Here is a 15330-nt window from a genome sequence, read left to right as displayed (position 1 = left end):
CATACTCACATGATAATTAGACTAAATTTGTTTAAAATATTTAAGAACTTGATACCAACTACCAGATGGACTTTGCCACACCCACCATCAACGACTATGCCCAGTTTGTCATTGATAAGCCATTAAATGATGTAACAGTTGCATTTTGGATGAAAACCACGGATGAATTTAACCAGGGAACTCCATTTTCTTATGCTGTAAAAGGTGTGCCAAATGCCTTGACACTCACAGACTATTCAAAGTAAGGATGAAAATAATCAATCATGACTCAATATTTAAAATATTGGGAATAAAGGACTGAATCAGGGAGATATTTATATTTTTAAAAATATTTTAAAAGAATGTTATTTGTACAAATCTTAGTGAAATGAAAATGTTTCCTTTGGCACTTTTTAAATTCTAAAAGAATTTTGTTTTCAGTGTACAACTGTTTGTGAATGATGAAACAGTTTCCATTGGCACTGTCTAAATTCTAAAAAAAATGTTTTTTCAGTGTACAACTGTTTGTGAATGATGAAACAGTTTCCATTGGCTTGAAGCTGAATGATGGTCTCTGGCATCATGTGGCACTGATGTGGTCGAGCAACAAGGGAGACTGGAAGTTTTACGTTGATGGAGTTTTGAGAGACCAGGCCTATGACTTATCCCCCTCTAAACCTATCCCAGGTTTGTTGACGTTTTAGTGAGATTTTACCGCTTTTTTAATGGGGATCTCAGTTTTCCATTTGAGGAAATTTATCTGCTAAAAATCTATGTATTTTCCCCATTCTTGTTTTTCCATTAAAAAAAATACTCACTGTAATGTGCCAACACATAATGCGCCATATGGTTCATTGACTCAGACCAGCCTGACTATATGGGCCTACTATAATTTGGTTTATGTGGGGGAAAATTGAAACAAGTTAACCTTTGAATTGTTTGAAAAAGAAATGTAGCTAAAGTCTTATTTTCTGCAGGCAAGGGTTTGTTTATCATTGGACAAGAGCAGGATGTGATGGGTGGGCAGTTCAGCTCTAGTGAGACTTTTGTTGGCTCTCTGACACAGTTCAATGTGTGGGATGGAGTGCTTAGCCTTCAAGAAGTCCACAAGCTCATCTACAGCTGTGAGAAGTTTGAAGGCAATGTTTTAGCTTGGTCCTCTGTGAAGGATGCTTTCAAAGGGGACATCAGCATCAGTCCATCCACATTTTGTAAAGGTAAGGGTTAAATTTAAGGTCTCTCCAACATCAGTCTATCCACATTTTGTAAAGGTAAGGGTTAAATTTAAGGTCTTTCCAACATCAGTCCATCTACACTTTGTAAAGGTAAGTTAAATTTAAGGTCTTTCCAACATCAGTCCATCTACATTTTGTAAAGGTAAGTTAAATTTAAGGTCTCTCCAACATCAGTCCATCTACATTTTGTAAAGGTAAGGGTTAAATTTAAGGTCACTCCAACATCAGTCTATCCACATTTTGTAAAGGTAAGTGTTAAATTTAAGGTATTTCCAACATCAGTCCATCCACATTTTGTAAAGGTAAGGGTTAAATTTAAGGTCTCTCAAACATCAGTCCATCTACATTTTGTAAAGGTAAGGGTTAAATTTAAGGTCACTCCAACATCAGTCCATCCTAATTTTGTAGTTAAGGTTAAATTTAAGGTCTCTCCAACATCAGTCCATCTCCATTTTGTAAAGGTAAGGGTTAAATTTAAGGTCTCTCCAACATCAGAAAGGATCACTTTAGCTTCAGCCCTTCCACATTTTCTAAAGGTAAGGGTTACAAGTAAGGTCATGTTAATTCCACACTACACATATTTCATTTGTAAGCTATAGCTGTAATCAGTCTAACACTATCAGTATTGTTGGTGAAATTCACATTTAATTAAAAAGAAAATTACATTTTATTGAACACATTTTACTGTAAAAAGCACACACAAAAACTATCCTATCAACCACTTTGTTTTTTTGGGGGGGTTTTGTTTCTAATGTAACCTTTCAATATTTTGCTCTGAACATTTTCATTTTATTTCTTCCAGAATGCCCAACTCCAGTGAATCCACTCCATGGAGAAGTAACCTTCAATGACACAAAGGCTGGCGCAATAGCTGTCTATGCCTGCAACAGAGGATATAATTTGGATCGCACAGAAGTCCCAAGGTGTCTTTCAATGGGCCGCTATGACCAGGTTACACCAATCTGCACAGGTAAATTTTCTAAGCAATAGCTGCTTTTAACTCACACAATTTCAAAGTTATTTGGTGATAATAGATTGATTATTAAGAAAATTAAGTATTTCTGAAGTGTCTGTCTGGTAGAAATCTATACAGTTGTAATAATATATTTCCTCTAGAAAATTTTAAAAAGTTGTCTTGTGTACTTTCAGTAATTAATTGTGGTTCACCGGGCAACATAAAATTTGGAACTGTTAAAGGCAGAGATTACACTGTTGGCAAAAAAGTAATGTTTGAATGCAACTACGGCTACAAGCTCAGTGGCATAAATGCCTCTGTGTGCACTGAATCTGGGGAATGGGATTTTGAGGAAAAGCCTAAATGTGTTCGTAAGTTGCTGTATTATGTACAGTTTATGTTGTTGTTTTTTTGTGTGAATTTTTAAAAAATTTTGTTCCATTTTGTGATTAAATTAATCTAAAAATTTTAACTAGATATAGATTTAAAACTGATTTACAAAAACAAAAGCACCATTTATTTTCTTTCCAGCTATGACATGCACACTTCCGCAGGTGTCAGAAAACACAATACCATCTGTACAAGACGAGGAGGTCAAACAAGGAACCACTGTACGCTTCACTTGCAAACCTGGTAATTAGCATTTGTAATTAGAACTAAATGGATGAACTCTCTTGCCTAGACCTGGGTTGGCTGTTTGTTTTCGGTCTTTTTATTCTTCTGGAAGTTAATCTTATGGTGGTGTTCTAGAATACCCCTAAAGTATATTAAATATTTTAAAATCTTTTGCTGTTTTATTTTAAAGATGTGTTACTAATAACTTGATTATGGCTATTTGTGCTATAATTTTTTCAAGCCCTATCCTACAAACGGTATCATTGTAATCCCTATAAATTGTGTTGCTGGCAATACCCTACAGACCAGATCACTGATAGTAGTAGTAGTAGTTCCCTTTTCAAACCTGACGATCTAAAGGCCTAGTGATGTAGAGTTCACTTGTTTCTGTGACCTCGGCATATGAAGAGGTAGTGTGGTCAGCACTACGCCCAGCCGCCTTTACTTTCCCTAACGTGAGTAAGGTACCCATCAGAGTTGGGTGGACTTGAGGACGGTCTACTGACTTGAACCCAGATTTGAACTTGTCACTTACGGGTTAGCAGTCCAGCTCTCAACCGCTAGATCAATCCGTCCCCGATCACTGATATAATCCCTATAAATTGTGTTGCAGGCAATACCCTACAGACCAGACATAACTCAGTGGTCTGTCAGAAAGATGGCACCTGGGACAGAAGTATTCCATCTTGTGACTCAATAACTTGCAGCAACCCACCCACTATAGAGAATGGAGAAATACAAACAACATACACACAGTATAATATAGGGGATAAAGTCAGGTTTGAAGATCTCCATACTTTTTTATATTTTTGTAAATGGCAGGGTTAGCATGTGGTCACATGAAAACATGGTTTCTTTTAAAATTCAAGCTTTTTTTTATGTGTCATGTGCTATTTTGTCTATTCCTAAACATATAATGTCTGTGTTCTACTGACCTAATCCCAAACATAATGTTAGGAGTTTGTCAAAGCTATAGATGGGAATAAGCACATACATCTCTACATTTGTTTTAAAAGCCTCTAACACTGTGCTTTTTGTTACAAACTATCTGCAATGTGTAAACAAAAAAAATTCTAAAAAGTATTTAAAATTATTTTATTGTTTGATGTTTGTCTAACCCATCCATGTTTTTCAGATACCAATGTAACACAGGATTTGAGTTCAGAGCTGGTATATCAAGTATCAGTTGCTTGCCTACTGGTAGCTGGGATACTGTGCTGCCTGTGTGCGTCCCCATCACATGCCCAGACCCTCCACTCATACCTAATGCTGTCAGTGTTGGCACGGATAGAACATATTTTGCTGTTGTTAACTACACCTGTTTACCTGGCTTCAAGTCTTCATTACCTTCTGCTCAAATCAAATGTGAGTTGACAAAAGATTGGAGCAGCACACGATTCAGGTGTACAGAGGTTGACTGTGGCGCCCCTGCAGAGATCCCTAATGGGATCATCAACGGAGACACGTATGTTTTTAAAAATTACGTGCTGTACCAGTGTAACCAGGGCTACACCCTCACAGGCCCAGAGCGAAGAGTCTGCCAAGAAAATGGTCAGTGGAGTGACACGGATCCAGTGTGCAGTCCTGTTGTTTGTGGAAATTTAACTGCAGTATTGAACGGCCAGGTAGTTTACACAGCCATGACCTACCTGAGTACAGCCAGGTTCACGTGTGATCAGGGCTTTGAAGTGAGAGGGGCGCAGGAAATTACGTGCATGGCATCCGGTCGATGGGTGCCAGATCCACCTGAATGTGTTCCACGTTCCTGCCCGACCCCACAAGACATTTTGTTTGGGTCATTTACCTCGTAGGTTTTTTACATTTTATCTGTTCGTATTTTGTTCATTTTTGTACCATTGAATGTGTTGTTATATCATGTTTTTCTTTGTTTTACAATTCATTTACCTCTGTGTACCATAATTAGTTGTTTTTTTCTGGTTTATAAAATTGTTTGTGTTTTATATGTATCCTAGTAACACCTCATTGAGCAAAATAAATATTGACTTTATACTGTTAAATGAAATCAAAATGTGTGAGGATCAATCTGGTTAAAACTTGACACTTTCAGATCTGTTGAGCTTATTTTCAAAGCTACGGTGAACTACACATGTAACACAGGCTACAAGCTGACTGGCACTGACCAACTGACATGCCTGGAGGATGGCACCTGGTCATCAACACCACCTGAATGTACCAAAATCACATGTCCTCAAATTGATGACCCCGAACATGGTAGGTACTATCTTGTGGTCAGAGATTTAACTGGGCAGTACATGGTGAGTAGACCTACTGTCTTGTGGTCAGAGATTTAACTGGGCAGTAGAGTAGACCTACTGTCTTGTGGTCAGAGATTTTACTGGGCAGTAGAGTAAACCTACTGTCTTGTGGTCAGAGATTTAACTGGGCAGTAGAGTAAACCTACTGTCTTGTGGTCAGAGATTTAACTGGGCAGTAGAGTAAACCTACTGTCTTGTGGTCAGAGATTTAACTGGGCAGTAGAGTAAACCTACTGTCTTGTGGTCAGAGATTTAACTGGGCAGTAGAGTAAACCTACTGTCTTGTGGTCAGAGATTTAACTGGGCAGTAGAGTAAACCTACTGTCTTGTGGTCAGAGATTTAACTGGGCAGTAGAGTAAACCTACTGTCTTGTGGTCAGAGATTTAACTGGGCAGTAGAGTAAACCTACTGTCTTGTGGTAAGAGATTTAACTGACCAGTAAATGGTGAGTAGGCCTACTGTCTTGTGGTCAGAGATTTAAATGGGCTGTAGAGTAGACCTACTGTCTTGTGGTCAGAGATTTAGCTGACCAGTACATGGTGAGTAGGCCTACTGTCTTGTGGTCAGAGATTTAACTGGGCTGTCGACCTACTGTCTTGTGGTCAGAGATTTAACTGACCAGTAGATGGTGAGTAGGGCTACTGCCTTGTGTACAGTGATGGTCCATAGTTAACTGACTAGTACCATCCCATATCTCTGTTGGCCCTTATTCCACTACATAACCATCCATTTCCCCATGAAAATCTGCTGCTACCTCTACTGCAAGGCTCACAAACAAAACATTTTTTTTTTACTGAAAGCAAGCGGTATTCTCTGTTTATTTGATTAAGAAACCCTTTTTTCCCTTCCCTGTGTGCTTCAGGTTCAGTTTCCATCGTGTCCAACACCTTCTCTGGCAGTGCTCACTTCCGCTGTAAAACTGGCTACAAGTTGGTCGGGGTGGACACAAGAATCTGCCAGCTGGATGGCACTTGGAGCTTTGAGTCACCAACCTGTCAGTCAACTAATTGTCCAAAACCTGAAGATCTGGAGAATGGTTCTACCTCCTACAAAGACTTGTCTATAAATTCCATTGTCAGGTAGTGTTTAAAATCTTGTTGATGGAGATATTAATTAATAATTTTTTGCAAGTTTTGAAAAATATTTAGTATAATTATGAGCTACGAGAAAAATGGCCCGTTGAGGAAGGGTACAACGGGCGCTAGGCTGATAGTGCTGTCTCTTTTCTCTAAACTAAAACCAACCCACCCCCCCACACACCACCCACACACCACCCCCACCCCACCCCCACACACCACCCCCACCCCCCACCACACACCACCCCCACCCCTCACCCCCACACACCACCCCCTCCACACACCGCCCCCCCCACCCCCCACCCCCCCAAAAAAAAACATGTCTACCGTCCCATTCAACGAAATATAATTATATACTTTTTCCAGTGTCCGCCCCCTCCCAGAAAATTCTACCCCCGCCCCCGAAAATTTCAAGTACCCCCACCCCTCTCTGGGGAGGAAAAAGTCTGAAAGAAACACTGAAACCAACCCACCCCCACACACACCACCCCCCACCCCCCCACACACCACCCCACACCCCCCCACACACCCCCCCCACACACCACCCCCCACCCCCCACCCCACACACCACCCCCCCACCCCTCCACCACCCCCCACCCCCAAAAAAAAACATGTCTACCGTCCCATTCAACGAAATATAATTATATACTTTTTCCAGTGTCCGCCCCCTCCCAGAAAATTCTACCCCCGCCCCCGAAAATTTCAAGTACCCCCACCCCTCTCCGGGGAGGAAAAAGTCTGAAAGAAACACTGAAACCAACCCACCCCCCCACACACCACCCCCACCCCCTCCCCACCCCCACACACCCCCCCCCACACACCCCCCCCACCCCTCCACCCCCCCCCCCCCCCCCCCCCCCCCCCCAAAAAAAACATGTCTACCGTCCCATTGCAAGAAAACCACTTTTTAGATTAGACACATTAATTAGGCGGTAATTTTATTATAGAGTATCGATGAGGAAATTTCTTTTGAGTTGGGGAGGGGGGGGGCTCAGACGTTCTTACGCGGGGGGTGGGGCTTCGCCCCTACCCGAAGAATTGTATGCAAGAAACTCTTCACGCAAACCATTTAGATTAGACAACATTTCCTTTTTTTCAATGTTTACGCGAGAATCAATGACGTCATTACATTACTGTGTGCACTCTCTGGTTTGAGATTATGTTCTACTCTACGCTAAATGTGTCGACGTCATATTTCGTTTTTCGAATTACTGTGCATGTTTTTAAATTGCTTGTGTTTTCTCTAGAGCGTTCTTGTCAGACAGAGCGTTCTTGTCAGACAGAGCGTTCTTGTCAGATAGACAGACAGCGAAACTATTAGTATTAATAATGGTATCATTACATAAATTTTAACCTATTTGTATTACAGGTATAGTTGTAAAACAGGGTATAAACTTGAGGGAGAGACAGTGAGGAGGTGCCTGGATACCTCAGTCCTAAGTGGCAACAAGCCCACATGTGTACCTGTTGACTGTGGATCACCTGGCACGTTAAACTTTGGTCAGGTGAATGTGACCAGCACTATTTACAACTCAGTTGCTACCTTTTCTTGCAATGAAGGTTACATCCTGAGGGGACAGGTCTCAGCTAAATGCCAGGATAGTGGGTCGTGGTCTGGACAGGTTCCTGTCTGTTCTCCCGTGGAGTGTAATTCACTTTCCAGAACCATCTCTAACGGCAGGACTATTGGAACAAACTTCACTTTTGGGTCGGTCATCAGATATGAATGCAATGAAGCCTACAGACTGGAGGGGTCAGAGTTCAGGCGATGCCTAGCCAACGGTACCTGGGATCATCCCATCCCAAGCTGTGAAGCAGTAGAGTGTCCAGTCTTTAAACTGGACCATGGTTATTATACAACTTCTTCACGCACATTTGGAACTGAGGTGGGTTACTCGTGCAGGGAGGGTTACAGACTTGAGGGCCCAGTAAAGCGAACTTGTGGCATAAACGGCCAGTGGAGTGGGCCTGATCCTCACTGCTTAAAGATTCTGTGTACCCCACCTCCATCAGTTCTCCACAGTGAAACAGTGGCTCTCAACGAAACTGCTCTGCAGTATAAATGTTTTACAGGCTACACACTACAGGGCTCAGCTGTCAGGGTCTGTGGCAAAGACCAGATCTGGAGGCCTGAGGCTCCTACCTGCAATGTCATCACCTGTCCTGATTTGTCAGGAGCTGCCATGGACAATGGGGTGGTCAACTACACCCGCAACCACTTTGGGGACCATGTCAAGTATTGGTGTGATGTTGGGTACAAGCTGGTGGGATCAGAGAGGAGGAACTGTACCCTGGCTGGGGAATGGGAGGGGAGAGCACCTCAGTGTCAGATCATTGACTGCGGGAACCCTGGCAACCTGCCTGACGCTGAGTTCATCAAAGACAGTTACACATACAACTCTGTCATCCAGATAGTTTGTAACGAGGGCTTCAGGTTGGTGGGGAACAGTCAGATCACCTGTCTGAGTGACGGCACCTGGAGCAACACCGATGCTGTGTGTACAAAGGTCACCTGTCCTGAGCTAGAGCCTACCTTCCCCAACGGCACTGTGAGTGTTACGACTACAGAGGTCAAAGGGCGGGCTTATTACACGTGTACATCAGGGCTCCAGCTTGTTGGTGAGGGGGTCAGGCAGTGTTTGCCCTCTGGAGAGTGGTCAGGAAGTGCACCAGTATGCACTCAAATATTTTGCCCACCTCCTGATAAAAATGAGCATGCAATTATAGAAGGAAATAGCACAGAATATGGTGCTAAAGTTTTCTACAATTGTGAACAAGGTTACGAAGTAGAAGGAGAATTCAGTCGTACGTGTGGCATCAACGGGAAATGGAGCTATAGTGCTCCCTTGTGTGTCCCTACTATTTGCTCAGAGCCTCGGTATGTTGACAATGGAGCATACATTGGTGACAGCTCGTACGGGTCATTAATCACATATGTATGTGATGATGGTTATGAGCTGATAGGAAACACCGAACGCTTCTGCCAGGCAAACGGCAGCTTCTCCGGTGAAGACCCAGAGTGTACCAGAGTCTCCTGTGGAACCCCCCCTGTTGTAGCGCACGCATTCATACACCAAAACACCAGCTTCTATTATGAATCCAATGTGATCTATTCTTGCAGTGAGGGATACACCCCATCAGGTGACAGCAACAGCTCGTGTCTGGCCAACAGGACGTGGTCCAGCATAAATTTCACCTGCACCATCAAGTCCTGCCCCGTGTTCACCACACAGGACATCCCACATGGAGTCTTTGAGCTGGTCAGCGCCACCTATGGGTCTAGTGTTACGGTCAGCTGTGAAGAAGGCTACCAGCTCTCTGGGGAATCCCAGTTAACCTGTACATCACAGGCACAATGGAGCTCCCCTTACCCTTCTTGTTTACTTATCCACTGTCCAGCTATTGGTGAGATACAGAATGGCCTCGTAGAGGCAGACGCCACCAGCTATGGCAGTGTGGCCAGATTTTCTTGTAATGTTGGCTACACTCTGGTTGGTGCCCAGCAGGCACAGTGCCAAGGTCAAGGCTCATGGTCAGCAGCGCTGCCCAGGTGTGAGATTGTATCCTGCCCCAGCCCACCATCTGTTGCTAATGGCGACGTGATCAGTCTACAGACCAGGTATGAATATAGAGACACCGCCACTTATGCCTGTAACCAAGGCTATGAATTAAAGGGTGCCAGCACCCTGACTTGTACTGAATCTGGGGCGTTTGATTTACCCCCACCTGTTTGTCTGAGAATTGCTTGTCCAGATCCTCAAGAAATTCAGTTTGGGAAATTTGCACTTTCTAATGAAAACTTGACCTTGACCTACGAATGCAGCCCTGGGTTTGACTTGATTGGCAGCTCAATTTTGGATTGTTTGCTTGAAGGAGTATGGAGTGGTAGTGCTCCAAGCTGTGTGGCTGTTGTGTGTGACGCCCCAACCTCAGTGGAATATGGGAACATTGAGGGAAGCAACTACACCTTTGGACAGGCCATCAGGTATGTTTGTGAGGCAGGGTATGTGCTGGAAGGGCAGGCAGTGAGAGAGTGCCAGTCAGACAGGAGCTGGAGCAACGAGGAGCCAGTTTGTGCTCCTGTCTCGTGTAATGCCCCACCTGAGCCGTTTGAACATGGGAACCTGACAGGAGGATTTGAGTTTGGTGATGGGGTTGAGTACACCTGTTTGCCTGGGTTCAAGCTACAAGGTGAAGTCTTCAGGCCATGTCTGGAGAATGGTACCTGGGGAGGAACAGTCCCCACCTGTATTAGACTTGCATGCCCGACTCCAGCGCCCTTAATACATGGGTCCTTCACCGGTGAATCTTACCTGTTTAATGACAAAATCACCTACACGTGTGATCCTGGCTACACACTTGTAGGTGAGAGCCAACACACCTGTCTGTCCTCCCAGACCTGGAGTCACCTGCCACCTGTCTGTGAGAGAATATCATGTGGTGCCCCACCCGCCCTGAAAAATGGCCTTGTTCTTGGAGACTCTTACCTCTATACAGATGTGGTCACTCTAACATGTAACATAGGCTACAGACTTGTGGGCATCAACCACAGGACCTGTGGGGCTGAAGGCAAGTGGACAGGCGGTCAGGAATGGTCAGATGAGGACAATTTGTGCGAGCCTGTCTTCTGTCCTTCTCTACCTGAAGTCAATCATGCAAGACTTAAACAGAACAGCATGGATCAGTACCCAGTGCTATCTACTGTGTCTTACCAGTGTGAGACGGGCTATATAATGAAGGGTTTAGGTGATAAAGTATGTCTACAGTCTGGTCAGTGGTCAGATGAGCTGGTCAGCTGTGACCCAGTCAACTGTAGCTCTATCACCAGCATCCAGTATGGAACTGTACAAGGCAACAACTTCACCTACCTGTCAGAGGTGAGTTTTACCTGTGACACTGGGTTCAGACTTACAGGCAGCCAGACTTTGACTTGTGAGGAGACAGGCAACTGGAACACAACTCTGCCAGTCTGTAAGGTTGTAGCCTGTCAGACATTAACAGTAGAAGATGGATCTATTGAAATAAGGCAGAGATCAAGTTTTGCCACAGACAATGGGAGTTTGGAGTTTGTCTATGGTGATACAGTGGCTTTTACCTGTAATGAGGGGTACGAGGTGTTGGGTGCAGGACTCAGTCAGTGTAATGCTGATGGTACCTGGTCAGTCACCAACACAAAGTGTGTGCCTGTTGTATGCCCAACTGACACAGGAATCACAAATGCTGAGGTGTTGTATAGGCCACCTACATATGGGGAAATCATCACCGTGACATGTCAGGCAGGTTATGTTGTGGAAGGTGCGCCTTCAATGACTTGCATGGCTGACCGTACCTTTCAGTTTGATCCCAGTTTGAGGTGTGCTCCTGTGGACTGCCTGCAGCCACCAGAGCTTCTGTATGGGGAGGTGTCAGCAGCTAACACAACCCTAGCTAGCCGTGCCACATACACCTGCATGGAGGGGTTTTACATGCAAGGAGCTGATTCTGTTGTCTGTGCAGCAAATGGTACCTGGGAGGGGGATGTACCCAGGTGTATTAGACTTGCCTGCCCAAATCCTACACCTATATTAAATGGGTCCTACACCGGTGAATCTTACCTGTTTAATGACACAATCACCTACATGTGTGATCCTGGCTACACACTTGTAGGTGAGAGCCAACACACCTGTCTGTCCTCTCAGACCTGGAGTCACCTGTCACCTGTCTGTGAGAGAATATCATGTGGTGCCCCACCTGCCCTGAAAAATGGCCTTGTTCTTGGAGACTCTTACCTCTATACAGATGTGGTCACCCTAACGTGTAACATAGGCTACAGGCTTGTGGGCATCAACCACAGAACCTGTGGTGCTGGAGGGAACTGGTCAGATGAGCTGGTCAGCTGTGACCCAGTCAACTGTAGCTCTATCACCAGCATCCAGTATGGAACTGTACAAGGCAGCAACTTCACCTACCTGTCAGAGGTGAGTTTTACCTGTGACACTGGGTTCAGACTTACAGGCAGCCAGACTTTGACTTGTGAGGAGACAGGCAACTGGAACACAACTCTGCCAGTCTGTAAAGTTGTAGCCTGTCCAACATTAACAGTAGAAGATGGATCTATTGAAATAAGGCAGAGATCAAGTTTTGCCACAGACAATGGGAGTTTGGAGTATGTCTATGGTGATACAGTGGCTTTTACCTGTAATGAGGGGTACGAGGTGTTGGGTGAAGGACTCAGTCAGTGTAATGCTGATGGTACCTGGTCAGTCACCAACACTAAGTGTGTGCCTGTCTCGTGTTCAATCCCCACAGGAATAGAGAATGCAGAGTTGTCAAACACTAGCACCACATATGGTAGCACCATCACAGTGACTTGCATAGAAGGATATGGCCTGATTGGAAACTCAAAGCTGACCTGTGGCTCTGATAGGAACTTTGTGGAAGCTTTCCCTAAGTGTGTGCTGCTGGCTTGTGCTGTACCACCTCTGGTAGACAACGCCTACACTGAAGGGGATAGCTTCAGACAGGGGGATAGTATAACCTACAGGTGCAAGCCTGGCTATGATGTTGTGGGTAACAATGTGTTAACCTGTGGCCCTTCCAATGAGTGGATGGGCACGTTACCTTCGTGTAGAGAGGTAGACTGCGGGCCGCCCCCTCAGTTACCTAATGCTGATGTGACTGCTGACACCACCACCTTCAAGAGCCTGGCATTGGTCACTTGTAGGTCAGGCTATGTTCCAAAAGGTGACCCTGGTATGTCCTGCAGTGCTGACCGCACTTGGACAGTACATCCCAGTTTTGTATGTGCCCCTGTGGACTGCCTGAGCCCGCCTGAGGTTCTGTATAGCGATGTTTCAGCAGAGGAGACAACTCTGGGTAGTGTTGCTGTCTACACATGTGTCAGGGGCTACTTCATGATGGGGGCCAGTTCTCTAGTCTGTGAGGCAGATGGCACCTGGGGGCAGGAACACCCCAAATGTTCTCCCATGGACTGCCAGCTCCCACCAAACATTGACAACGGCAAGTTCCAGCACAATGGTACCCATTACCAAGATGTTGCAGTGTATTCCTGCGATGTTGGCTATCAGCTGGTCAACAATTCTCTCCTAGAGTGTGGTGAGGCAGGAGCTTGGGTCGGGGAGCAGCCACAGTGCAGCATCATCGTCTGTGGGAACCCACCAAGCCTCCCACATGCCACAGTTTCACTAGTCAACAACCTAACACAGTACCTGGCAACAGCTACCTACAGCTGCCACGCCGGCTACACCAGCACTGTGCCCACATCCACCCTGACATGCAGTGCTGCTAAACTTTGGGAAGGGGAGAGAATTGATTGTCAGCCTGTGGACTGTGGTGACCCCCCTGCGCTTACACACGGGCGGTACCAGAAGTCAGGGACCAAGTTTGGAGCTGAAGTGTTCTACAGCTGTGAGAAAGGTTATGTTCAAACAGGTCAGAGTTCAACCACATGCACAGAGACTGGGCAGTGGAGTGAGTCTCATGCATGTTTACCTGTGGACTGTCAGTCTCCTCCTGCTATACAACATGGCCAGCCTGTGTTCAACAGCACAACATACGAGGCCAAGGCCATCTATATGTGTGCTGCTGGCCACACTCTGGTGGGGGATAATGTGTTGGAGTGTTCAGATGTTGGACGCTGGTCAGCTAAACCTCCCAAGTGTAACCCAGTGGACTGTGGGATACCGCCATCTATTCAGTTTGGTGACGTCACCTACACCAACACAACCTTGAAGAACAAAGCCGTTTACACCTGCAAACCTGGCTACAACATGACAGGGAGCAACGACCTCACCTGCGATGAGTCTGGCCACTGGGTTGATGCTGTCCCGTCTTGTGTGATAGTCCACTGTGCCTTACCCGCAGTTGGACCAAACTTGAACTTCACCTACACAGGTTTGGACTACCAGTCAACCATATTGTTTACATGCGACCCTGGCTACACCATGACAGGTCAAAGTTCAGCTATTTGTGACCAAAGAGGAAGTTGGTCCAGCACTCCACCACAGTGCTGGCCTAAAAATTGCTCCCTTCCAGGAAACTTTGAAAATGGCGTTATAACCCATTCAGGAATAAGTTTTGGATCAACTGGAACAATTATATGTCACAATGGGTACAGACTACGAGGAAACAGTCACATCATATGCAATGAAGAAGGGATGTGGAACATCTCAGAATCATCTTGTGATATAGTTGACTGCAACAATCCCCCTGAGATACAGCATGGGTATGTGAGGGCTAACAAAACAACTTACTTGTCCCTAGCCAGTTATACCTGCAGTAAAGGCTACAGGCTGGTTGGTATAGGGGTAGCTGTGTGTCAGGCGACAGGGAGCTGGACTTTTCAGGACAAGCCTCGGTGTGAGCTGGTAGTGTGTCCCACCCCTAGGGATCTAGCCAATGGGAGTGTCAATTACCCTGCACTGACCGTGGGGTCTGTGGCCACTTACCAGTGTCTGCCCGGGCACAATATGTCTGGCACTGGCAGCATGGTGTGTGGGGAGGATGGCAGGTGGCAGGGGCAGATGCCAGTTTGTGACACCATCGTCTGCCCACCTGCACCAGACATACCAAATGGCTATTACCTGAACAGGAACACTCACCTGAATGTTGATGTGGAATACTTCTGCTCCACTGGGTTTATTCACGAGGGTGTGACGACCATTACCTGCCATGAGAATGGTACCTGGTCTGCAGAGCTGCCAGTTTGCAAGCGCATCAGCTGCGCAGCACCTCCAGCCATCGCACATTCTGTTGTGACCTCTGACACAGGCAGGGGCATCAACGCTAAAGTTACCTACTCTTGCATCAAAGGCTACCGGATGGTCAATGATAGAGACAATGAGATAACGATCACTTGCGGTGAAGATGGGGACTGGTACGGCAAGATCCCCTCCTGTGAGATTGTCGTCTGCTATGACCCCCCAGCTGCTGTAGCTTTTGGAACTTTCGTCACTACCGGTGACACCTACACGTCACTTGCCAGGTACACTTGTAACCTGGGCTACACACTGACAGGTGCTAGTTCAGTCATGTGTGACCACCTAGGTCAGTGGTCCACAGATGACCCTCCCACCTGTTCCCCTGTTTCCTGTGGTCCTCCACCTGTTTATGAGCTGTCTTCATTTGAAGGGTCAAAGTTCACCTACAACCAGTCTGTTGAATACAAGTGTAATCCTGGATTTGATTTGATTGG

The 15330-nt window shown here is 45.6% G+C and overlaps 1 protein-coding gene across 1 annotated transcript in view; it reads left to right on the top strand.

Annotated features, from left to right (window-relative positions):
• LOC131955512 (sushi, von Willebrand factor type A, EGF and pentraxin domain-containing protein 1) overlaps positions 1-15330 on the top strand; it is a 42836-nt gene that overhangs the window by 20774 nt on the left and 6732 nt on the right. Inside the window, exons 25-35 of the mRNA XM_059319659.1 lie at positions 46-241; positions 494-666; positions 957-1196; positions 2017-2184; positions 2364-2540; positions 2701-2802; positions 3398-3563; positions 3920-4591; positions 4853-5016; positions 5924-6140; positions 7507-15330. The exon at positions 7507-15330 is cut by the window's right edge and continues 62 nt beyond it. Coding sequence (XP_059175642.1) covers positions 46-241; positions 494-666; positions 957-1196; positions 2017-2184; positions 2364-2540; positions 2701-2802; positions 3398-3563; positions 3920-4591; positions 4853-5016; positions 5924-6140; positions 7507-15330 — 10099 coding nt within the window. The remainder of the gene's footprint in view (positions 1-45; positions 242-493; positions 667-956; positions 1197-2016; positions 2185-2363; positions 2541-2700; positions 2803-3397; positions 3564-3919; positions 4592-4852; positions 5017-5923; positions 6141-7506) is intronic.

This window comes from Physella acuta, unplaced genomic scaffold, assembly GCF_028476545.2.
Source record: "Physella acuta isolate Inbredline_101_S28 unplaced genomic scaffold, ASM2847654v3 ptg001070l, whole genome shotgun sequence".
Lineage (NCBI taxonomy): Eukaryota > Metazoa > Mollusca > Gastropoda > Physidae > Physella > Physella acuta.
Note: the sequence above shows the minus strand (reverse complement) of the source record. Positions and strands in the feature narration are given on the sequence as shown.